This window comes from Coffea arabica, chromosome 2c, assembly GCF_036785885.1.
Source record: "Coffea arabica cultivar ET-39 chromosome 2c, Coffea Arabica ET-39 HiFi, whole genome shotgun sequence".
Lineage (NCBI taxonomy): Eukaryota > Viridiplantae > Streptophyta > Magnoliopsida > Gentianales > Rubiaceae > Coffea > Coffea arabica.
The window spans coordinates 72,911,361-72,938,761 of record NC_092312.1 but is presented as its reverse complement, the minus strand read 5'-3'; the positions used below and the strand labels follow the sequence as shown (position 1 = coordinate 72,938,761).

Below are 27,401 nucleotides of genomic sequence, written 5' to 3'. Positions count from 1 at the left end.
ATAGAAAACATAGGGAAGACAGCATGTTATCTTATGGGGTTACGCGGTCTGTCTGCCGACACCCCAAAGTCGTGGATGCATGCATTTGCGGGGGGTGAATTATTGATCCAAATTAGCCTTTACTTGGCCAAACCAATCCATCCAATGACTAAAGCCTCCTTAGCAGTTATCGGCGGCTACTCATGTGCCAAATCATGCTTAATTTCCTCACAACTCAAACTTTTGTTTTATTCATAAATACACCGCTATTGATCGGTGATGTAACATCCCACAGAAGAAATAGATGCATTAATTTCGTTGTTACATCTTTTTTCCGTTGAATTGATTCTTTCTACACCGACGATTCCTGTACCAACAGATTTGAATGCATATCATATTATTTAAATTTTAGGTTAAGTTCTAAATTTTACACATATAATATACGATTAGTCTGGGAAAAGATTTATAAAATTTGTTATTCTTTTGATAGAAAAGCGTACTGATTGGTCATTATCTCTAAAATTTAGCACGCGTACTGATCTAAAATGTCAAGTTGTCAACTAAAGATGGTGCAGCCTTCAAAGCTCTGCTCCAAATCGTTTGCTGTGGAATGCGAAGCATGGAGTAGTCGACAAGCGCGTTTATTCGAGATTGTCGGTTCATAACATGATGACTGATACTAATTATTATATAATAAATATGGATACTGATGGTACATCTTGAAACCAAAATCCAAGAAATGAAAAAACAAAAGAATGAATTGCATAAACTTGTGTCACCATCTCAAATGAGAAAAAACAATGAAGAAAGGTTACAAAAATGCGAGAAATGAGATTTGGGGTCTGGATTTGAATCCCTCGTCCATTTATAGAGCGTTGAATCTCTCTCTAGAGCCATAATGTCTCGTATATCGAAGACTGTCAATGGAGTCGGATCAGTCTGAGTGCGTTTATTCGAGATTGTCGGTTCATAACATGATGACTGATACTAATTATTATATAATAAATATGGATACTGATGGTACATCTTGAAACCAAAATCCAAGAAATGAAAAAACAAAAGAATGAATTGCATAAACTTGTGTCACCATCTCAAATGAGAAAAAACAATGAAGAAAGGTTACAAAAATGCGAGAAATGAGATTTGGGGTCTGGATTTGAATCCCTCGTCCATTTATAGAGCGTTGAATCTCTCTCTAGAGCCATAATGTCTCGTATATCGAAGACTGTCAATGGAGTCGGATCAACCTGAGTGCGTTTATTCGAGATTGTCGGTTCATAACATGATGACTGATACTAATTATTATATAATAAATATGGATACTGATGGTACATCTTGAAACCAAAATCCAAGAAATGAAAAAACAAAAGAATGAATTGCATAAACTTGTGTCACCATCTCAAATGAGAAAAAACAATGAAGAAAGGTTACAAAAATGCGAGAAATGAGATTTGGGGTCTGGATTTGAATCCCTCGTCCATTTATAGAGCGTTGAATCTCTCTCTAGAGCCATAATGTCTCGTATATCGAAGACTGTCAATAGAGTCGGGTCAGCCTGAGTTTGACCAATTCCATCCAAAAAAATTTGTTAAACCTAAGAGTTAATAGGGTCACGTAGAGTTCAGACCTAAATATTAAACTTAAACTAAATATGGCTCAAGTTTGGACCATGCTAGATTCATATCTGATTAACGCTCGGCAGGTGTGTACACACACACACACATATATATACATATATACACGTAAAACGTTAATAAGTTATATAAAAATTTATATTAATTTATAATTACAAATATATATTGTATATAATTATGTGTGTATATATGTATATAAATATAGGATAAAAAATAAAAAGTCTCCTGTGATAAACCTAATACACAGAAAAGTCTCCAATGATTTCAAAATATACAACACGACCCCTCATGCTTTGAACTAAATTGTAAAGGTGACGGAATCCATTAAACTTAACGGAATGGACAAAATGACCAAAATGCCCTACTATAATTAAGCAAAAGGCAGCTCAAAAAAATCATTTATTTTATTCTCTAAATAGAGAGAATTGAGGGTTAAGGGGTAGAATAGGCATATTTGATAAAAATTAGGTATAAATTTTTTTTTTTAGGTTCCAATAAGTCATTTCCGTTAAATTTAACGGATTCCGTCACCTTTACAATTTAGTTCAAAGCATGAGGGGTCGTGTTGTATATTTTGAAACCATAAGAGACTTTTCTGTGTATTAGACTTACCATAAGGGGTTTTTTTTTATTTTTTACCCATAAATATATACACATATACATATATACATACATACATACACACACATGCACATATATATAGACACACACACAGACATATATACACATAGTATAACATAAATGTTAATAAATATATAAAAATTTATAATAATTCATAATTATAAAATATATATTGTATATAATTATGTATTTAATTATGAGCATGTGTTGAGTTCGATTTGAGTTTGAAACTCATATAATAGTGCAAGATAAGTTTGAATCTTTTAATTTGAACCCGAATCCCAAAAGTACGAGACTCAAATTCGTATAATTTATGACATGAGTTTGGGCTTACTAAAATCCGATTCAAAAATTTCAATTGACACTCCTACATGCAGCTTAACTAAAAGAGAAAGTCTCTTACAAACTGAACAACTTCATGTGTAATTATAACAACAAATTATAATAGTAAACAACATATTTAGAAATGGCAATGGGGCAGCGATGGAGCTTGTAGGGCCTGCTGCCCACTAATTCCCCTCGTCTCGCCCTGCTTTCCTCCAATCATTATCCATTGTAATTATTTAATTGAAACTTATAATTTTTTTTTAAAGTGTAAGCAAAAGGACTCGAACTGAAGACCTCTCACTTACACCTCGAACTCCTCGCATACCACCCAACCCAACCCAACCCTCCCCCAATTGAAACTTATAAAAATAATTAAACAAAAATTATTTAAATACAATCTAACATGTGACGCAAATATAACTAAAGTAGTCAAATTTTCACTTTTGAAACAAATACAATCACTAAGTCATTATTGTATTTTTTTTAAAAGTGTTATTATGTTAAGTGTGATTAGAAATTTAGTATAAATATATTGATAAATTTAGTATAATCAATTAATAGTTTCCATTAGCAGACGTGTATAATTATTAGTATAACTGATAATGTTAATTATGTTACATATACTAATATACATTATATAATACTTATAACTAACAATAATATTGTTATAAGTTTATAACTAATTAAATTAAATATATATTTCATATTTTTAATGGGTGATGGAGCGGGATTTTTAAACAAGAAAAAAATTCCCTAATCCCCGTCCTATCCCCTTCCCCATTTGCTCCTCACGGGAGGACCCATTCCAATTGCCATCCCCGCATAGATTCTTTATATCAGGGATTCCTTAAAACTTAATAACGGTAAGAAGAGAACCCCTTTGTCTTTTTGATATTCAATAACAAGCCGAAGAATTAGGGGTGGCAATTTTCGACACGACCTGAAAACACGACACGAACCTAACACGAAATTAGTGGGTTTGGGTTGAGGTTTTGGGAATTCGGGTCAGAATCGGGTTGGACCCGATGAACCCGAAAAGAAAACAAGTCGATTTCGGGTCAACCCGTGGTGACCTGATATGACCCGATATGACCCGTTTACGAATTAAAAATAATTTAATAAATATAAAAATAATTTTATCTAACTAACCTAAGTTATTCTTTTTTTCAAAGGCATTAATTGCTTAATCATAAATGAATTTATTTAATTTGTGTGAAGTTGAAATTATTATATTTGGACAAATAATATATTATATTATTTTTTACTTTTATACTGTTTTAATTTATTTTATATTCTGTTTGGGATAAAACACTTTTACGGTGTTTAATTTATTTTAGATTTGGTTTGGAATTACTTATTTAAATTTTTATTACTTGATTATGTAATTAATTTTGTGAGAAATTGATTTTATTAGAAATTACAGTGATAAATTAATAAATTAAAATTAAATTTCGGGTCATTTCGGGTTGACCCGCCAACCCGTCAACCTGAAATTTTCGGGTTCGGGTCAGCATATCTGACCCGTCACGGGTTGGCGGGTCGGGTTCGGGTCAACAGATTTTCTGACGGGTTGACCCGAACCCGACCCGCCAACCTGATTTGGACCCGAATTGCCACCCCTACGAAGAATGCATCAAAATCTATTTGGTGGCCACTACCCCATCTGAGAGAGGAGTACAAGTATTTATTGGGTATCTGTGGCTACGGTGTTAGCCGGCGGCTTCTGAGGATAAATTTGGAATTAGATTTAATTAAATAATTTCTTACTTCGGTAAGAAAAGAAAAAAGGAAAAGTGGCTGTGGTGTTATATTCTCTTACCTACCCCAAACCTACCACACCAATCGCTGGCCAACTGGGCTCCTAGAGACATCATAGCACTGAAGTCAGAATGACTCATCACTGAATTCACAGAAGAAGAAGAAGAAGAAGCGCATTCGGCATCAACCCTTCTCATTTTTTTTTTCACTCATGAGGTCAATGGAAAAAGAATCTCTTGTACTACCCTTAATCAAATGGAAAATTCTATATCCCTTAATCTCTTGCTCTGTGGTCTCCTTAAACTGCTTGTTTATCGGGTCGATTTATTCGTTAACTCTCGTACTTGTTCTAATTGTGTGAGTGTGTTGTGTTCTTACTGTTTCAGTAAAAAAAAATGAAAAATTCTATATATTAAGTAACATACGAGTTAAATGATAAGAATAGACTAAAAAATGGTCCACTTATTTGATTTTAGGGATTTCTGTATTTATATTTATCATTTACAAAAGTCATAATCTTTAATCGCTTTTTGTAAATGATCACTAATAAAACTATACATTAACAGTTAATTCTTCTTTTGCATTTGAGTCTATCTAACAGATTACGTCGTTCTCCTATATGAGTTTGTTTAACTAGTATCCAATGGTCATTCGTCAAGAGGGATTGAAAGGACCTGAAGTGCTAGTACTTAAGCAAATGTGTGAGTTTTTACACATTTATACGTGTAAATCTTGCATAAAAATAATGTTTTATTGGTCACCCCAGAAAACAAAAAAAAAAAAAAAAAGGAAAGAAGTTTGAGTTAAACAAATCCCTTTTCAAATTTAATTTGGATCCTAAGCCCGTTCAATTACAATGGTAGCACCGTAGAAGTTCTTTACCTTTTCGGTGTGTTAAAAGGTTAATGCGTAACTGCATAAAGAACCAATTTGGTCCATCAAGCTTGACCTTGAAACTGTTGAGTTAAAAGAAAAAAAGAAAAGAAGAAGACCTTAAAACTGTTACTATGATATTCCATCCAATGCGTTAATACATTTTTTTTTGTTTTTGGTTTTCTCAACCTCCCAATTTTTTGTTAAGGAGAAACCAAAATAAGAAATCGGGCTAGGTATGGACATGGTTTCTACGTTCTACTGTCCAGTTCACCTTCTTAATTGGTAGGGGCACTATGGATCGATCTTTCATAAATTAAATAAAGTTAAAACTAATAAAAGTAAAAAAAAAAAAAACCATAAATGTAAGTATACGTGACTTGTGAGTAAAATCTTTGCCCCGGTAAAGATCCTTTTACTAATAATATGCTTTTCATCCCTCGTCCTTCATTTGCGTGCGAAGAAATATTAAAGGGCCAAGTGTACTTCACAAATTTTAGAGATAGAATAATTTGTTGTCCACTGCCTTATTTGGATTGCTATTTTCTTTTTCCAAAAAATTTATACATGTTTTATGAGTACGTCACATACATCAAATCATTATATTACTCTGTACATTTTTCTAGTAAAACTTTCGAAAGTAACAATCCAAACGCTCCACACCGTTTGGAAAATTTCTTGTTGGAGAATTTATCTGCCAAGTTAATTTTGTTTGCATATTTCAGCTCCTTAAGTTCATTTTGCTTTTTCCCTTAATATTAGAATTGGATAAGAATTTATTTGGATGATTTATTTGATCCAGTTACTGTAGCACTTTTTGTGATGTGATGTATGTGAGATAAAAAGGTGATTGGGAATTGTGTGTATGATGCAAGCAAAACAAAATCTGAAATTTTTTGGCCAAATTCTTGTTGTCCAAACAAACTCCTTGTCTTTTCTTGTTAGCATCTTTAGATCTCCCTTGATGGTATAAATGCATACGCTTTTGCAAGTAAAGAACAAACAAAAGAAATATGCTTTTTGGAAAAGTTAAATGACATGCCAATTTAGTTCCGGAAACTGCACCATTTCCTCTGGGATTGCAACTTGTTCTAATATAATTGAAGTGTACTTTGATCTTGTTGTGGAGCACTATCGAATGATAGAATGGCATGTAACTGGCCTACACGTCGACTGCACATCATCTTTTGGTTCACTACTTAAGAAAACCCTTATTGAAGATGGACAGAAAATCAAGTAATGTCTTTACTGGATAGTATTCTTTTTGGAGACTATTGCCTAATCATCAGATATGAAAATAACACATGAGTTGGACTCCATCAATTGCTCCATATATTGAAGACAATTTGAATCAAATTGCAAAGCTAACTGATATTGTCGCGTCAGCAGATCCAGCAGCTTAGTACAATAGCTTGGAAGTGCATTTGCATCAAGCACACTTCCAAGCTATGCGGGGATGTGCTTTGTCTTTTACATTTCAAGAAAAAGTGCAGGAGCGCACGGAAATGTTTGAAGGAGTTGAGGAAAGTACATAATTTCATCTTTGAAGATTTTCTAGATTGCAGAAGCTCATAATAAACTCCCAGTTGCAGATTGGTCACGCAATCGAAACTGTTTATTCTTGTTTTTTTTTTTTTATCACATTTAAATGGTTTGGAAAATTTATGGCGAGAAGGGTTTAAAGATTTGGACAAAATAGAGAAAATTAATTTTTTCAATCTTTTTCATCGCCAGAGAAATTTTATGTTGCATCACTACTGCCATTTCCCATTCATCAAAAAAAAAAAGTAGGGACCCTATGTTAGTTTCCTATTCAAAAAAAAAAAAGGTTGCATCACTACTGCCATTTCCTATCGTCAAAGAAAAAGGACAAAGGAATTTCGCCATTTTGGTTCCTATATATTTTTCACTAAAACCATTTTCGTCATCAGTGATTTATTTTAACCAATTTAGTATTTGAATAGGTTTTTTTGCTTCCAATGTGTAAGACTTATATGGCGATACCACTACATTTTACACATTTATACATTTATGTATACAATATTACATATTATGTATATTATATTATGTATAATATTAATGTATATAAATATTTATATAATATATAATATCTAAATATATAATTTTCAATTTGTATATTTCAATTTATATTAATATAATATATACATAATTGAAATATACACATGGAGTTGTTTTTAATATAATGTTTGGATATGGTGTTTTTGGAGTTGTTTTGAAAATACATATTTACTATAGCATTTGAAATGCGAAAAACAATTTTTCAAAAACAGAGGCAAAAACAAGGAATCCAAACGGACCCTAAATTTGCTGTAACTAAAATAGGGTACCAAGCCGGTGAAAATGTTTGTGGTGCTGATTACCAAGAGGTGTAACAGCAAATTACTAGGATTTAATTGAATTCTTCCCAAGTACACAAGTATGTACAGCACCCTACATTAGTTTTAGTCGTTTCAGATTTTGGCTCACAAACACATTGATCTAATGGGGAAATTCCTCAACATATTATATTGATTTCGGCTCGCAAACACCTGCCTCACAAATCCGTTATTGGTGTCTACTATCTCCAACTTAGACATGCAGGAATTTTGAAGATTCCAAACATCAAATATTTGAATACAACAGTAATATAAACATCGAGTAATTCTCCAATGCTACATCGAGAAATTGAGAGATGCGTGACAACTTGATCAGTACATTATGGTACGCGTGTCTGCCATAGGTGGCTTCCTCTCCCTCTCCAAATTCTGTGTGTGGTGGCTATCAATGGACAAGCCACCCTAACAATACGATACTAGTGTTAGATGGGAGAGAGGAATCTAACCCATTATAACTGTAATGGAACCTCCTATTAATGTAACCCTAATCTGAATAACAAACCCTACACCTTGCAGATCACACCAAATAGATACTCCCTCCGTCCCACTTTGATAGTCCTGTTTCTTTTTTCACACAGTTTAAGAAAAAGTAGTTAACTTTATTGGAAAGGTAAATTTAGATTGCTATTTTTCTAAAATACCCTCACATTAAATATGGTACAACTTTATGAGAACTTGAATTGATGGTAAAAAAAGAATCAACTCTCATTAAATGGGGTAGGTTCATAGTAACAACTACTTACATTGAATAAGGGTACTTTAGGAAAATTAAAATACAACTACATTTTTCAATTGGAAAGTAGACTACAATTTGGGACAGATGAAAAAGGAATACAGGACTATCAAAGTGGGACGAAGGGAGTAATTGAGACAAACCTAGGCCCCAATTGTAGTGGATTATACTGTAGTGGGATTTACCGAGCCGTTTTCAACAAAACAAAATTAATTAATAGAAACCCAAATTAGAAAATAATTCTAACAAGACAAGCACTCAAACAATGATCGCATGGGAAGATTCAAGTCCCACCACGTTACTTGGTCGGAAAGATGACAAAAATATTCTTGAACAGAAACAGAAGAGCTGCGAATCACATTCCGGTTGGGGGCTCCATTGTTCTCGTCCCAATTGTCCGGAGATGCTGAGTGTGGATGTAAAGCTGCACGTTGACAAAAATAATAATGTTGAGTAGGACTTTCAGTCAACATATGTGCCCAGTTAACAGGATGCTGGACGTATATTTAGTCATATTGATCAATTTAGTTTGGGGTATGTGGGTGTAGGATTTAAGCGAGACTCCAAAAGTTAGCGTCTTTTGGGGTTTTTCTGTGGGATTAGTTTAGATGTTAAATTTACCGATTTCAGTGGAAAAAAGATCAATTTCATTTGGAAGTAAAACTGATTTTCTGTTTCTGTTTTTTGCGTGTGTAGTTATCCTAATACTGTAAATTTTTTTTTTTTATTCTTCGTTGTGCGATAATTTTGGGAATGTGAGACTTACTTAGTCTGGTGTGTGTGTGGGGGGTTTTTTTTTTTTGTTTTTTTGACAGATTAATTAGCTTGGTTATGTAAGAGAAAATTCGGAGATTATAGCTAATTGCGGGATGAAAATCTTGGAAACAGAAGCTATGAACAGGATTTTCAATTTTTCACCAGGAATTTGCCAAATCTAATCCTTGGGAAACAAGACACGGAGTTGTTGGACCCTTCCTGGCTTTCGTCGTATTTTTTCAGGTTTTGAGTCTTTTTATTTATATTCAAAGGAAAACTCCAACAAAGGAGAAATGAATAAAGGCTAATAGTCAAACGAAGAACCTCACTATCAATCCTGACTATAGTTAGTAAAATATGGGATGGGTATAATATGAGATATTATACGTATGCATATTATATGAATTTTTTTCAAAAGTACCATAACAAAAATTCGGGATAAAAATATGTGTTCTGCAAAATTAAGCATATTAAATTCATACATGAATAGTATGAATATATATTTGAAAGTTACGAAACTAAAACTATGAGTAAATGTACTATAGATTTCAAAGACTATACTACATTTATACTAATTTTAAATTTATTTTTACGTACGAGACATTAAATTTATTAAAATTTTATCACCGTATAATTTAAATATCTATATATATATACACTATTTTTAAGATATATATCGCACGTATTTTCTATATAACTCAAAAAGTATGTCACTATCCTTATTCAAATTTTAAATTTTTTTTGAAAAATTGAAGTATAATTCATGTAGTATAATACATTAAAACTTTATTACATGTTTATGCAGTTAATTGAAAAGTACGAATATCTTTTAGAGTATTTTTAAATTTGTTGGAATGATACATGTAAATGGTGTATTTACTACTATGATCATTACCAATTAACAAAAATGTATGCATTACCAAAAATTCTTTTTTTTTTTTATTATAAATTTGGACCTTTTAATGTATGGATTCCAGAACGAATCACGGAAAGTTAATACTCAACAATGTTGGGCCGATTATGAAATCCATGGTATGAATTGCAAAAGATCCTAGAGACAAACCGAATCTTTGTGGTGCTCCAAGCATGGTTAATAAAACCCAATTTTTCTTTTTTTACAAAATTAATAAAAGCTCATTTTTCTTTTTGACAAATTTATTAAAAACCGATTTGTTCTTGTTCAAGAAAAATTGGATAATTATTTCTTTTAATTCTCTTCTAACAGAGAGAGAGAGAGAGAGGTTGGAAGGAGATTCAAATCTAAAATCTCTAAATCATTAATTAGGTCTCAATTTGAACCACTGGACCAAGGTGATTTTGAGCATCCCATTTAGCCTTTCTCTAATTTGTAAACTGGTGCATTAAACTATTTTAATTTACTTGAAAATTTTACCATTGGTATTTGAAGTAATACTTTAGTACTTAGATATTAAGAAAAAATTAGACAATAAATGAAGACCTTTTCATCATTTTGGTATAGTGATGCATGCAATGGAGAAACGAACCAAACTCAGATAAAAGTCCACCATGTTAGGCCCACCATGAAATCCTAAGTCCATATTGCAATGATGCAGAAGACAAATAAGCCATATGCATGGGTTGTGAAGGCCCATTGATATTTGGGGAAAAAAAAAGACTTTAGGTGTCCTGGCTAAATGGATTAGTTGAGCATTCGTTTTGTTTCATATGGTAAACATGATGAATGCTAAATATTTTCTTCCAAGTCAAACCTCTTCCTTAGAAAATTGCATAGGCCTTGTTATATATATATATATATATTTAACAGGAAATATTTATTTACCGCAAAAGTAAGTAATCATTTCCGGACATTATTTTCCGGATTGTGTTTAAGAGAAAAAGCTCATTTTGATTTTTAAGCGACCAATAATCATAGAATGATGATCATAAATTCAAAACCTCTTGTAAAATACACGTGCTTAACGTAAACCAACAAATAAAGTACATCATAGAGGGCAAGAATTGGCAAATTGTCAATTTAATGTGTTTAACACGTGACGTTCCCAAAAATGCAGTATTATTTTTTTAGCAGAAAACACATCCATTGAAAGCATTCGATCTCATCGCAGGCAAGTTGAGTGTTGGAAGAAAATTTGAAAAGCTCTGCCAACACTTGAAAGTCATCGATACACGTAATACAATCCAACTTGATATAAATTCATATTAGTTTTAGTCTAATCGTGAATTTTATACCAATAATTGTATAAGTTGACAAATTTCACGTTGCATCGCAATTATGCAAATTAATTCATACTAAATTGTACGAGTCGACATCAACCAAAAAAAACTGAAGAGAAGTGAACTAGAGAGGCTCCGAATCCCACATATTTTAGGGTTGAATACTGCATTAATCATCCCAAATTGATTAATGAAGTGAGCTAGAGAGGCCACACTCGGCAAAACAGTCCCAAGGACAAAGCCATATTAACAGTACCCCAAAATCACAAACTTTTACATATCATTTTATCATTTTTGACTTGTGGCATAACAAATGATTAGGAGTTAAAAACGTTTTAAATTGCTATCAACTCATGCAATTTTAAATCCGTAATACCATATTCACCAAAAGGAGAAAAATTGAAAAGCAGAAAAAACCTAAAAGCGACAGAAGTCAAGCTAATTTAGTAGTAATTGACAAGCTTCAAAGCTTGTCTACGAAATAATTGGTATGGACTGTTGAGTAGCCACAAGGACGTCTATTGATTGAGACTGTGGGTTCTTATCATGATTTTAAAAAAAAAAAAAAAAAAATTTTTTTGGTGAAAGATATCATGATGATCGATAATAATAGTTGTAAGACCCTTATGGACCATCTGAAACCTAATAATAATAAAAAAAAAAAAAACAATTGATCAGCTAATTAATGCATTTATCCTGATGAACCAGTCATTTTTGGTGCATGAAAATATTTTTGTTGGAACATCTATCTATCTATATCTATGTATAAAGTGTGAGTAGGGTATGGTGTTAAAAGAATATGTCATTTTTTTGATTACCAATTTTATCCTTATCATTAAGGCAAACTTGTCATAATATGGTTACAATTAAAAACTTAAAACCGCATTGTCCTCATTATTTATAAACTTAAAGCTTAAAACCACGTTGTTTTCATTTTATATCTTCGCTCTAAAATATGCACACACATAAAGTGTGTTTTACGTACCCACTACCTGATATATAATTGGCGGACTGCTTACTTGATAAACCAAAATTTCATAAAAAAATGAATTGAATAAACTTGAACAATCATCTAATAGGAGAAATAATGAAAAAGAAACGAAGAAAAAAACCATCAAAAAGCCAGATATGGACAAAATGGGGCCGTGCTATAGTAAACTAGATTTCTAATCATCCCGTTAGCGGATAAGAAGCTAAATTCTTCTTTTGGGCGGCTTGATCTTGATTGGGAGATGATAATCATCAATAATTTCCCATTAAATTAGTTTAAAAGGGCAGACACTGTGTAAATTTTTTTGTAGTCCATCAATTTTTATTCACTTACTAGAATTTTCCCATCATGATATACGGTAATATACTATCAAATGTATCTTCTGAATGTAGAGGAGAAGGTTACTGTAGGGATTTTAGTCCATCCAACGTGAAAGAGCCTAAAATCTCTAAGTGGAGCCCCTGTATCTGTGCTAATTGTCTCGTATACATCAAGTGAACAACTTGATTTAATTACAATAAACAATCACAATAAACTAATCAATAACTATCATAAGATGCTATACTGTAATATATTATCAACAAGGATCAAAAGCAAAAGTAGTAAAAGCCATACTAAAATGAAAGACCAACAGGATCCAGTAGTAATGCTCGAATACGATCTTTAGTCTGGGAGTTAGAACTACCATGACCATCACCGTACTGGTACATGCACTGAGCCATCCTGCCAAGGTTCATTGCCATTCCAATAAACGTTTGAGAGAATGGTGAGTCTGCAACTCGTTCTTTGTTCATCTGTTTCCATGCTTCACCGATCAAGAATCTTGTGTGTTCGCGTGCCTCTTCTTCGGATGCACCGCTTTCATTCATGTAACATTGGATTGATTTTGGTACATCACCTCTTTGCAACTCATCCTGCTCAGTTAAGTATGAAGTATAATAGTATGAATTGAGCATGTCATGTCCCTCTCATACTTTTACATAATACTATATGATCCCTTTAAAGTTTGAAAATATCCACAAAACCCTCATGTGATTTTATGCAAAGTAAAAATGTGATAGGAAATAATCTCTGTAGCCTTAGGAGGGTCACGTGATATTATACAAAAATAGAGAGGGTTATCAAAATTGACCCAAATTTATAACAAAGGGTTCAATTGATAATATATGTGACGAATAATACATATAAATATATGTCCCCATCGTGCTTAATTAAATTTTGTTGACCTTTTATAAAGGTCACTGCGGCTTTTAATTATACTCTAAATTTGCTTTTTGAATTGGATTTGTAAGGACTGAATTAACTACGACAGCCCAAAAACTTTAACAGAGTTACAAAAAAAAGAAATATTATACTGTGAATCATAAACCATCAAGGTACATATGAAAATAGGTGCTAATTATGCTTAAAGTCTGTTGACGTTTTATGAAGGTCACTCTGGTTTTTAATACTCTGAATTTCGCTTTTTGAATTGGACTTCCCTTTTTTTTTTCTTTTTTAAGCCTTGAATTGGACTTCTTAAGGACTAAATTTCTTAAGGACGAAATTGTAGCTTTTGAAACTGAATACGGTAACTTACTGTGGATGTTCCCAAGTCGTCTGCAAGGCGCAAAATCATCGCTGAACATCGAATTATGTTGTGATATCTGTCTAAGCATTCCAGAGCTTCATTCGTTATCGGGTTGCTTACGAAGAAATAAGCATGCACAAGTATCACAGGAGCTGATATTGAAATCCATGCATTATCAAGGTACTCTTGTAATGTTGGTACATAACCACTGTGGTACCATTTGGCCTCTTGCAAGTAAGCTTTGCATAGATCTGTCCACTGAAACATTTTAAATTGTACAGCCAATTTCAGGGGAAGATTGATCAAGTCATAAAGAGAAAAGCAAATTAGTTCAAGCAAAGACAGTCACCGAATTTTTCAGGTATGAAATGACATGAACGCCTTGCTCTTTCATAACGTCATAAGCCATTTCATTGATTGAGTTGTAAAGTGCAAAGTAACATAATTTCAGGTAGCTCGGAAGTTGATCTATGACGCCAAGATCCCATCTGAAATGTTAAAAAAAAAAAAAAAAAAAAAAAGGCAAAGTGCATTGAAACTTTTTAGAATTTTTAATTTAGCCATTACACTATTTTTCACGTCAAATAGCTCACTCAACTCCTAAAAATACTTCATCTAGATTATCTTATTAAATCTAGGAAATTTTAGTAGCAGACGAGCTTCCTAATCTATTTAGGGCTAGTGAGTTCTGCAAGAAATTAAATGTCCATAATGTTGTTGTTTCAGAACAGGCATGCCTCTGACATGGAGAGCAGATTCTCTGTCCAATATTTTGTGTCCAATTTTTGTTGTTCTGCTCTCCTCTGACATGGGCTGATTCTCATCTAACTTAGCTATCAAATTCAACAAAATGATTTGCATGAAGCATTTTTAGGGAATCAGTGGACCATTTAGCACGAGAAATAGTTTGAGATAGAAAGTTTGAACAGTTTGGTAACCTCCGATACACTTTACCCATGAAAAAAATGACAAGAAGCTGTGCAACTTGTTCATTCAACATCATCAATTATAGCACAAATTTATATTGAAAATTGTCAGCAAAACCTTTCAACAGCAGCAGTAAAAAGTTCGAGTTCATCCAAAGTTCCATAAACATCGTATACGTCGTCTATTGTCGTTACCAAAGCATTGACTCTTGTTGACATTCTACGGCAATACCCTTGTTGCGGGTCAAAGATAACTCCTACTGTCCAAAAGAAATTTTCCACCAATCTGTCCCTTGCAAAGGCCAAATTTTCTGCTAGACATGTGCTCTGCCACCACCTGTTCAAGTGAAAAACAAGGCTATAATTATTTCTTACACTTTAAATTAATCTTGATGGTGTAACCTGCGTTTGCAATAATCACTCATGAAAAAAAAAATCGATTATTTTCTAATTAATGCAACAGCCATATTTGGATAGACATTATTCGGAGAAACAAATAGTGAGTCCGTGTCATTAGACATTTTTTGAAAAGACAATTTTAAGAGATTCCTTAATTATGTATTTATCTCACAAAACATCATATCACAAAAAATTATATGAAAAGATAAAAAGAGTAAAACAAGAAAGACGCGGACATGGAAACCAAATTCACACAAAATAAGGCTCAATAAATTTAACTTCTTAAAATAATGTTATAAAATAAATAAGAAGAAGAAAAAAAACTGCAAAGTTCTCATATTACAGATCTAAAAAAGGGCAAATTATACTTAACGCCCTTGTATTATAGCTGATTTTCACATAACCCCCCTCTAGTGTTAAAAGTTATATATAATCCTCTCATAGTTTGAATTAAAGTGTCAAAATGACGAAAATGATCATCCGTAACTAAACATATGAAAATGTTGAAGTTATCATATTACAGGTAAAAAAAAAAACCATATTATAAAATTTAGAAGTTGTGCAGAAAAGCATATTTAGTCATCTAAGGACAGTTACTGCTTGCTGGGATGTTAACCCATTTAATTTTGGATTTCCTCGTTGGTCAAATGTCTCCAAACAGCCTGGTACGACCATGGGAATTAAACTCTTACCTTGATGCATATTGGAGATCATCCTGATGTGTTGCTTGAACAAGATTGAAGTCTATTTTTGCAAGATCAAGTAGAGTAGGATTTCTATTAGCTCTCTTCTCATACATGTCTATGAACCACCTAGCCTCCAAGCGCTGCATTCTCCAGTGTAGTGGAAGCTCCAGAGAATGTTGCGCCAGGAGAATAAGTTCTTCACTGATCCCTTCATGATTGAGGACGTTCTCGAGACATTCAGATGAGAATTCCCTAGCCATCTCCAACGTGCTTTCGCTTTCTACTAGAAGGAACGAAGCTTCATACAAATGAAGCATTCCCTTGATGTCTTCGCAAAGGTTGGCCTTAAAATTTCCTTTCTCATTCTTGAAACAATTGAAGACCTCTACAACCAAGACGAGGCATGATTTTCTTATATATTTTGCAATTAGTGAACAATTTTGTTTGAACAAGTAGATCTAGATCTGTGCAACCAAAAAAATTTTAGTTGATGCAAACCTTGGGAGACATCAAAACCATGTTGTCTCAGGAGTCTAAATTCCAGAGCTGTTGCATATAAATCCTTTTCACGTGAAGTATTTCCCAAGTGATTTTCCTTGTATACTCCACTCAAAATTGACTGGATTTTGTTCTGGAAGTGGTAAGCTATTCCAAGCCTTTGTAGGTCATCGATTAACTTCAACTGAATTAACAGATCCACCTCCTCGTCCAGCATCATTTTCACTTGCTCCTTCAGCACAAGACATCTATTTATGTACCTCTTTCCCTGCATTATGAACATTATCTTCGTTTATGACCAATTAACAAGTAAAAAGTCCTTAGTTTTACTAACAGATTAAAAGTTTTAGACAAGGAGATTACTGAATATTGATTTGATAGTGATTCCACGTAGCAGAAATCCCAGGTGGAAGGCTGGTAATTTCCTGATCGTCTCAATAGCTGTTGTTCCCCAAGCTTAGAAGTGACTAAAAGGGTCTTCACAGGAGGAGAAATACTACAGGATGAAGATGTACTTAAAATTGCGCTGGTTTTGAAGGTTAGTCCATGCCCTAAACTGTAGTGGAAAGTTGGTTGTCTCTCGGAAAACAAGGTTGTGAATTGTGCCATCGAGTGAAAAGGAACTCTCCTTACAAAGTGAATTCTATTAACACTCTTGTGATGGTAAAATTGTTGATTGCATGATGGTATTTATACGGAGCATCATAACCTATATATTTGTCAATACAATAAGCAATCTTTGAATTGTTTATTAAAGGTTAGTCCCAAAATAGGAATCACGTTTTAGGAGGTAGACCCCTTTTAGTGTAGCTCTGTAGTCTAATTTGGATGAAGTTACAGACATGGTTCCTATAATCTAGACTTATATTTTAGGACACGTATTGAAGATTTAAATTATCCCTTTAGTAATCTAGACTTATCTCATAGGAAACGTGCATTTCATTTAACATCTTGTCATGTTTATGGATTATCAGTCTCAAGTGATCACGTAATTATCAGTATGAAATTTGAAAGGCCCAAGAATCTCCAATCTCTGCAGGAGGCACATAGCCATGGGGAGCTAGTATCCTGTTTTACCGCTTCACATGATGCCAATGCCCAACCAGTAACCTTGCGGGCATTTTCCATTCTTTTTCTTGAGATTTGTCAAGAATAGGGATATGCATCGAAATCGAATTCAATAATTCGGGACTTTGAATTTGGAATTTTCAGAAATTTGAACATTAGCAAATCCGACCGATTTCATATTCGGTTTCACAAATTCAACATTTGAATTTGTTCTAAATTCAATTTGGAATTCGGTAATAACCTATTTCACCGAATTCTAATTTTTATATTATAATTATATATGAGTTTTGCTAAACTAAATGCTAACTTTTGTATACTATAAGTTTATAATTGTATTGTTATATAATATAATTAATAGTTAGATGTATTATTATATAATATAAAATTTATATTACATATATATAATAGATATAACACACATGAATTTGAAATCGAATTAGGTATTCGATTTCTGATTTTGCATTGTGAATTCAAAATTGGAATTTTCGATTTGACAAAACATAATCCTGAATTCGAACCCAATTCATATGTTTCAAAAATGAAAAACCCAACTTTGAAAATTCAGAATGATAAATCGATTTTTTTCCGAAGTTGCACACTCCTAGTAAAAAACATAGAGGTTTTTTTTTTTTTTTCTTGCTTGCTCGAAGTAGATATAAGTAGAAATTTCATTATAATGTTATGTCTACCTCAGTTTTACCATCGTCCTAGCACAATATTTGTTCTAACAATTAATCGACCGCTATCTCCACACCTACTAAATTTGATTGCATTTTATCAGTTCGTTCTTGCAAGCAGTAAATTTTCTGCACAAAGTTTCTAGAATACAATGACAATCATGACTCAGATTGGGTGCAGCTATTGAATAATGTCGCCTAAAACTAGTGTGAATCATGACACAAATTGTTGAGTACTAAATAGCAAGTGGGTCGGTTATTTGTATTTATTCGAAGTAAGGCGGGCCAAGTGACTAAAATATATAAAACCCCTTGTTTTCACCAAAAGATATTGAGAAACCCTCCTAAAGTGATTGAATGAAACCTTTTAATTTTATTATTATATCCGCCAATGATGCCCCAGATAAGATGACTCACTAGCAGGTAGGTTGGTTATTTGTGTAAATAAACTTTTGTTATTGGTGTTAATTTGGTCCACTAGGAGGTAGGTTGGTTATTTGTGTTAATAAACTTTGGTTATTTGTGTTAATTTGGTCTACAGGCCCCAGATTATGTAGATATGCAGATATATATATGTCCCCAAAACCGACTGAATGAAATCTCCATATTTACACGAAAAGATGATAGAGATATTTCTTCCCGATTTGAAATTGAATATTGTGCTCGTTTTCTTTACTATTTTTGGCTAACTGTTCTAAACTATGGTGCTGGATTTTTATTTAATCCCAAAATTTGAATGCTACAGACATGGGTAATACTCTCGAATAACATATAGACAGGACTTAACTCGATCAAATTTTTCTTAATCCCAATTCGGACGGCTTGCATAATTATTAAGACCACCCTACCAAGCAGAACAGTTACAGAAGGCAGGGGAGAGGGGAGAGGCAGCAAGGAGAGAACCAGAAGGAGGAGATCAAATACATTACTTGCCTGGCAGTAGCCTCCTGAGGGATGGATACAAATTAATGTGGATGGAGATTGTAGTGGAAATCCGGGAGCAGCGGGTGCAGGAGGATTAATTAGAGAGACCAGTGGCCGGGAAACCACTAGCAACATTAGTGCAGAATTATGGGCTATATACAGTATGGGCTTAAATCAGCCTGGGATGTGGGATTTAGAAAGGTCATTTTGGTAACTGATTCTAAAGCTAGTTTGGAGCTTCTATCCAAGCTGCTGCCCCCCGACAGTCCACATCACAACCAGATAAGGAGCTTTGTGGAGCAACAGTGGAAATGCAGATTGAGCAACAGTGGAAAGAAGGCAACCAGTGTGCGTGCTGATTTCTTGGCAATGGGGAATCTAAACTCAATGCTGCTGCACCACCAGTTGACATGAGGAGCCTAGACTTGTATCAACGTAATATGGCCTCAACCCTTCCAGTAGACCCAAAAAAGAAAGGGATCGATCACTCTACCAAGGATTGCACCGGAGGTTTAAGTCCTAGGGTTTCATTTTCTTGAAAATATTGATATATATATATATATATATCAGAGTGAATTTGTAAATTTATTAGTTTTTGATTGACTTTTTAATATTGGTGGTTAGTTTAATGGAAAAACATATGATGACATTTTAATATAAATCATGAGAGTGTTATATATAAGTTTTTAAAACATATGAGTGTTATACGATGAACCGTATAGCTACAGGAGAGCAAAAGATAAGCGAACACACTACAATTGTAGATGCACATGCTCATATAGCAAGTGCATACATTTGTAAGTATTAAACTGTTTTTTATACAAGAAATACTCAACTCATAACCTAATTTACCCTACATTTGCACTTGCAAGTTGCAAATATAGAACCTCTTCGTCAGAGTGAATCTAAGCTATAGGTAACATGATCACATGTAATCGATTTAGGAATCACAGCCAAGAATATATCACTGACGATTACCTTCCATTTGTGACCAATAACGTTTACAACGATTTAGGTTCCTAGTGAGACATAACTTATAAGGAAAAAAAAATTGTGGGAACCAATTGATAAAGCTGTACTAACACACCTAAAAAAATAAAAAAATTTGAACTCAATAAGTCTAATTCACTACCCTAGAATGCCTCTTAACAATAGCTTGACGTGTTTTCTTGTACTAACATGACATGATATTCAGTATATATCATTATGAGTTTGCTATATAGCAAAAACAGTAGGGGTGGCAATGGGGCGGAGGGCACCTCCCCCAACCCTCGCCCCGTTGCAATTTAATTCCCCCTACCCCCGCCCCGTCCCCCGCCTCCGGCTTCTCCCACCCCACCCCGCTTCCCCTCCGGGGGCACCCGTGGGGTTAAAAAAATTTTATTATAATTAAATTTGAGCAAATAATCAAGTATTAAAATATCAACACATCACCAAATTATTATTCATTGTAATTTCACAATTGAAACTCATAAAAATAATTGAACAAAGGTTATTTGAATACAATCTAATATGATAAAATAAATATAAATAAAATAATCAAGTTTTCACTTTTGATCAAATACAATCATTAAATTATTATTGTGTTTTTTTTAGAAAAAAGTGTTATTGTATTAAGTGTAGTTAGGAATTTAACATAAATGTATTAATAAATTTAGTATAAATAATTAATAATTTTTATTAATAGACATGTATAATTAGTAGTATAATTGATAATATCATTATATATATATATAATTATGTACATATAATGGGTGGCGGGGCGGGGGTACACGCCCCGTTTCTAAACGGGGGGAAAAAATTCCACCCTGCATCCGCCCCACCCCAACCCCTGCCCCAATGATCACCCACGGGTGTCCGCTCTCGTTGCCATCCCTAAAAAACAGGCCCGCCCCCGTTGCCATCCCTAGAAAACAGGAATTCCACAGGCCAATCTATTTTTTCCCCTATTTCACAGGGCACATATGACTAGTACGTCTACAAAAAAAAAGATTTCTAGTGACAACAATATTTGTCAGGAAAATATATGTATTTTGTCAGGAAAAGTTTTCGTGACACCAATGTCGTCAGAGAAGATTAGTCACCTATACGCCGTCGGCAAAAGGTTTTCCTGACAACTATTGGAATTGTCGTCAAGAAAGGTGTTATTTTCTGTGACGCATCATTAGGAAAGGTAATCGTGATGATTTGATTGTCAGGGAAAGACCTTATATTCTTGACGATCCTTTGTCGGGAAAGACCCTGAACTTTGTCACTAAATTTTTGATTGTCAAGAAAAGTCCTACATTGAAACTTGTGGGGAAACTTTAATGACAATGCAATATCATCTTTTTCAGGTAGAAATATCCAGGTAGAATCATCTTTTTCTCAATTTAAATAACTAAGAAACAGTGTGACTGGCTTCACTATTATTTTAGCAACCAGCTTAGATGTATGTCAAATGTCTTGTAAATCCAACAAAATTCCAATTTGTAATAGGCTTAGACTATAAAAGAAGCCAGAGACTGCTGCTTAAACATCTTTACCTGTCCATCTCACTTTCAAGAGCATTTACAGGGCAAATGAGAAGAACTATGACACATCAACATAATGCCAAGAATTATGACAGCAGAAATTTGTCCTGTAAACCCTGCCATTCCACCTTTAATCTGGAAATGGAAGAACAACAGAATCTGAAGTCGCACATCCAGTATAGATAATCACAGTAGCAACTAGCATCGCTGTCATAATTCTCACATCTCAACTCTGTTAGTAAGCTGAATTCAAGCAATGAGATTTAGGCCGTGGTAAGTCACTAACATGCTCCATTTTTTATTGCAACACTGGGATTTCTCCACCACCAAATTATCCTGGGCCATCTTCATTTTTTTCTATATGGGTGATGCATAGGAAAAAGTGTCAGTAGTGTTCGAAGACTATCCTTGCAGTAAGTAGCAAGGATGCAACCACTGAGAACACATTGCTGGTTTCCCCATAGCCAGTCTTAAAATTTCTTTCAGTGTTCCATGCTGACCTGAAATTTATCTATTATCTTCACCCAAAACAAAATACAACTACCTCATATAAAAGCCACTCAAATGTAGTTCAAACTATGTAGACATACGTATAAAAAAGACTGGACAATAGTACACCCATTTTGACTAACCAAGTCGAAATTTCCTCTTTTTTTGGCCGTGAAATCCAAACAACATTACCACACTTCTAATCCAATAACCAATATTTGCACCAGGACATATAACCCAAGGAAATATTTAGAAACTTAATTGTAATTTAAGTACATATTCTTAATCTACAACTGCATTGTATAAAAAATAATGCCATTTCATGAAATATCGATCTTTCATCAAAAGGGTAAGCTAAAAATTGTAACTTTTCTGTTAAATAGCGAAGCAACAAAACTGAAAAATTGAGCTGATTGCAAATTCCATAGTCAGACCTGAAAAATTGAATTGACTCACCAGTCAGAGCCGACTGCCAATTCCACTATTGTACTTTCAGTACCTTGAGCAGAGCTGAAAAATTGATGACTTGGAAATAGGAGGAGCAACCAAAACAAGATACCAACCGGGTCAATTTTCAAAGGATCTCTGTCGAGCAAGCAAGCATCAGCAAGAATGATATCAACAAGTTTTCTACTGATTATATCCCCGGGCACAAGAATTTAAACATCTTCCTGGGTTTTGACGAACAGAGAAAGAGAGAGATGAATAAAATACCCACTATAAAAATAAAAAATGAACCAATTAAGGACAAAATTGAAGGGTGATTTGGAGAAAAGGAACTGATTCAAGACAAAATTGAAGACAAAATTGAAGGATTATTTGATTTTTACATCACCTTAGACCATCGTGTTGTCTCTCTTGTTGAAAGAGATGAAGACAAGTTCGAGTTCGTTGTTGTTCTTTGTTGTTGGAGATATGAAGACAAGTTACAGATTTGGAGAAAGTGTTTCTTTGTGGTTGTTGTTCCAAAAGTAAGAGGTACGGAAAAATGTTTCTTTGTTTCCCGGTTTCCATGTCATAAGTTTGATTTCCTTCTAAATTTTTTTGGGGCCAAAACAGGGAAAAAACTGGTGGGAAAAAAATGGAGGGAGAATGAAAACTTTTCCTGACGAATTGATGTGGGGAAAGTAACTCTTGACAATGAAAAAAAATAGAAAAACATGTTTGCCTTCTGAACGACATTTGCCTGACGGGTTGTCATAAAAAGTATTGTTTTTGTAACAAATAGGTTGGTTGTCATGAAAAATTTGTCACGAAAGAAATAATTTTTTGTAGTGTACAAGAAGTGGAAAAAGAATCCCTTCTTCATCTAATTAAGTGATTTTCTTTTCGTTCTTGTGTCTCTAGCCACAAGTAATGTTTCAACAGCATCTTTGGAAGTTGCATATTGGTTTCTACGGACAAAAGTTGCCCATCAGCAGAGAGAAATGTAGGAGAAGTTGCTAAGAAAGCTGGATTAATTATCAGTTTACAAGGGGCCAAAAATTAAAGAGAATGATTAATTAGTTAATTGATGGACGGTAAAAATGATTGTACAAAGAGTAGTACAAACAGATGCGTAAGAGATATATACTAAGAACCTAAGAGAGGGAATGTGGGGTGGTGCACCACTTAGGACTACTTAGGACAAGGTTGCAAAATTAATCGCCATGGATGATACGTTTTACATAGGCTAGTTGGCTAGAATTAGTCTTTTATTTTATTTATAACTAGTGATAAGGGCACATTCGATGTGTGCACAATTTAGAAACAATCATGGAAGAATTATGAAATATAAAGGTTTCATAAATAAAAAAACTTTGATCTTATGAAAGTTTTTTGAATAAAAATTTTAATTAACTTGGTGATTACAATGTTTATGGGTAAAATTAGTTGTGATTGCATTGATTGGTAATATAGACAACATGTAATTAGATGATAAACATATAATTTAGTGATTGCGAAGATAAGGTTGAAAATTCAAAAAGTGACAAACAAAATTTACACCAATTAATCCAATGCTCTCCCTGATATAATTCAGTGATTGTGAGGATAAAGTTCAAAATTTTAAAAGTGACAAAATAAGTTTACACTAAACCCAATACTTTCCCTTTATATATACAGTATAGATAACATTTATTATATGTTTGAGATACATACTGCCTTGACAATGTTGGACAAGTCTTGCTATGTAATTTGCATCGTGTTTTTTCTACCGTTTTGACCTCTGGAATTTCATTCGTGTTAAAAGCCCTCGAGACGGATGACCTAAACACATGACAAGTAAATAGACTCAAATCAGATAATCTATATTTGTTTCAGGTGATATACGAAGAACATTAAACTTCACCACGAAGACACATAACTAGGAGACTCTTTGTTTCTTTCTGGTTTGTTTTCTTTAGGGGTGTGAATCAAAATCGAAATCGGTAATTCAGAACTTTGAAATCGAAATTTTTCAGAATTTTGGTATCAGAATTTTTGACCGATTTCGATTTCGAATTCACTAATTCCGAATTCCAATTCGTTCCGAATTCATGAATATAAAAATTATTATTATTATATAAATATTATATTACACATATATAAAAAATATTATATATATATGTGTGAAAACGAAATTGAAATCGAAATAGGAATTCCGATTTCACCAAATTCATGACTATAAAAATTATTATTATAATATAAATGTTATATTATATTATATATATATATATATATGAAAAATATATTTGAAATCGAAATAGGAATTCCGAATTCTGATTTCGAATTGTGAATTCGAAAGCGGAATTTCCGATTTAAAAAATCTCGTTACCGAATTCGACCAATTCGAAATCGAAATCCCGATTTTCATTCCGAATTACCGAATTCGAATTTTCGAATTCAATTCGACTTCGGTCGGTAAATCGAAATTTTTCGATTTTACACACCCTTAGTTTTCTTAGATACTGCAGATTGATATCTTACTCCCAAAATTGTATTCTACGTCCGTTACTCATCAAAATATTATTTAGCATCTTTAAGGTTTGGAACAAGGATCCGATGTCACTACGTCGACAAAAATTTCTATTTTATTTCTCATACAAGGTTATCATAGTTGGACATTAATTCCTTTCTATTATTAATAATTGCCAAATGTCAAAATTTTTAATTTTTCATCTGACTTACAATTTTGCATTTTTATATGTTACTATGAGTATAACCTAAGATAAATGAAAATCATTTGTGCATTATCTGAAATCGGTTAGACCCACTATCACTTGGGATTTACTCTTACCAAAAAGAAAGGGATTTATGACAAGCTCTCTTTCATAGTTACTGTCGATTTATTTCGTAGCTGCGCTAACATAACAGACATGTAATTTTCATGTCAGTTTGAATGAAACTTGCATGTATTGTGCTTACTGATATAATTTCCCCTTGTTTTATGCACAATAGATTTGTTTGCATCGTCAATGTTTTTCAAAAATTTTTTTTTATTACACCATGAATACATTTTCTAATTACTGTTCTCTTTTCTCAACCACCATTTTTAATCAATTTCTTATTCCAAAAAGAATTTTCTATCCAAGCAAATGAGCAATTGATAGTCTTTTTCTTTTTCTTTTTTGTTGGAGCTACACAGATGTGCAGTATTTAGACTTATTGTGCGAACATCGATACTCTTCCACATTAAAGCTGAAATGAGTAAATATGAAGTAGATTAAATGGCAGCCATGATCTAGGAGAGCACTAATATATCTCGTTAATTTTCTTGGAAAGATAAACAGCTAAAGGTTTAAGGGAGTTTGTTCCCAATGAAAACGTTCAAAGAGAATACATGGTTTAGTGAAATAATTCAGAAAAAGAAAGTCATCTGTACCAACAAACATGTATATATGGTATTTCAACAAAAATAAAAAAACAAAAATAAAAAGTTCCAATAATGTGTAAGTTTGAAATGGCAGCGTAGGCTAATTCCTAATTTACGACTCTGTCTGCAGTTCTTCCTGATCTCTCCCTGGTTGCCGGTGAGAACGTCAATAGAGCCCATATGTTCCATTGCAGCTATGTACTTCTTCACCCACTTTGGACCATGTTTTGTATATTTTTGTACTAATTTTGCTGTTTTTGGATCCCTCGTTAAAGTTTGGTCTGAGGTTAACAGACCACGATTGTTAACTAAATCAACGTAGTACTGGTTGTCCAATAAATTTGGAGTACGAATGTCAAGTGGAAGTAGTTGAGGTTCGTCGAACGTTGTAGCACCGGATTTCGACGGCGGAGGACACACATTTCTTAAGCTTCTTGCAAATTTAGGATCCAGCGAAGGATATGCTATATCTTTGGGGGTGGAAAAAAGACGGTTGCAGATTCTTGAACATGGGGTTATTCCGATCGAGTGCGCTCCAGAGAGTGCAACCATTTCATCAACAGAGAGCCCTTTTCTTGCAATGTTTTCTACTAGTTGCGTGACATTGAAGAAAAAGATGGGGATTTTTCATGGGCTCGCTGACGAGGGATATTGTTCCGTCGCGGCGGCCTGCTGGCAGTCTGGCACTGCATAGTGAAAACCGCCAACTGGGAAGGCGCTGTCACGAGCAGCAAAGGCAAGGATGTCAGCACACGATACCGTTTCAGGACACACGGCTTCAATCTCAGGCTTTGCCTCATCAATCACCTCAAAACCGCGCAGCAATGAATTGAGTAATTGATCCTTCTCAGCAGAATTATTGGGTGTTGAATCAATAAGGACTGAAGCATTGCAGTCCTGAAAAAGAATATGAATATGGTTAGAGCAAGTCCAGCGGGAGCCAAAGTGACACTGTAAAGGGCAAACATGATCTGATAGTTTTTTTTTTTTTTTTTAAAGAAAAAAATCGTATATATGTAATATATCACGAAATGTATACCCCTATCTTTCCAATCTACCACCTTTGATTGTAATAGTAAAGAGTCAAAATGGTTTATGAACCTTACTCTTACAAAACAATCATGAAAATGCAATCTAATGAGACCAGCAGCTAAACTGGGGTCCCGTGTCGCAGCTTTCTTTACGGCTTCTTCCACAATTCTCTCAGTTCAGTTGGCGGACAACTGTTTCTGTAGAAACCAACTTCCAAAGATGCTGATGAAACAGTACTCGCTGTGCTCATCGACAACACATCAAAGGAAATCAGCAAGAGATATAATAGAGGCAGAATAAAGGATCAATCTCCTCAAATTTATTCCCAACTTTTTGTTGATGATTCCTAGTGAGTTAATTGGTTTGAGGTCTTCTGTTACACGTAACCATACTATGCTTTGTTACACAATTTTTTTTTTAAATGACGCGTGTTTTATGAAGAGAGATATTTTAAAACTTGAATTATCATTTATTATTGTATGAAACACGTGTCATTCAAATAGATGGTTTAATAAAAATGTAA

The 27,401-nt window shown here is 33.7% G+C and overlaps 1 protein-coding gene and 1 pseudogene across 1 annotated transcript; both read right to left on the bottom strand.

Annotated features, from left to right (window-relative positions):
* Positions 1 to 12,730: 12,730 nt before the first annotated feature.
* LOC113724654 (terpene synthase 10-like) lies at positions 12,731 to 16,984 on the bottom strand. The gene is made up of 7 exons (XM_027247536.2): positions 16,707 to 16,984; positions 16,344 to 16,611; positions 15,852 to 16,230; positions 14,879 to 15,097; positions 14,184 to 14,322; positions 13,844 to 14,092; positions 12,731 to 13,178 (listed from the first exon to the last, which is right to left on the bottom strand). The coding sequence occupies exons 1-7, from the start codon at positions 16,950 to 16,952 to the stop codon at positions 12,879 to 12,881; spliced, it is 1,800 nt and encodes a 599-aa protein (XP_027103337.2). The 5' UTR covers positions 16,953 to 16,984; the 3' UTR covers positions 12,731 to 12,878.
* A 4,671-nt stretch (positions 16,985 to 21,655) lies between these two features.
* LOC113724653 (peroxidase 5-like) lies at positions 21,656 to 27,128 on the bottom strand (annotated as a pseudogene).
* Between the last annotated feature and the right edge of the window lie 273 nt (positions 27,129 to 27,401).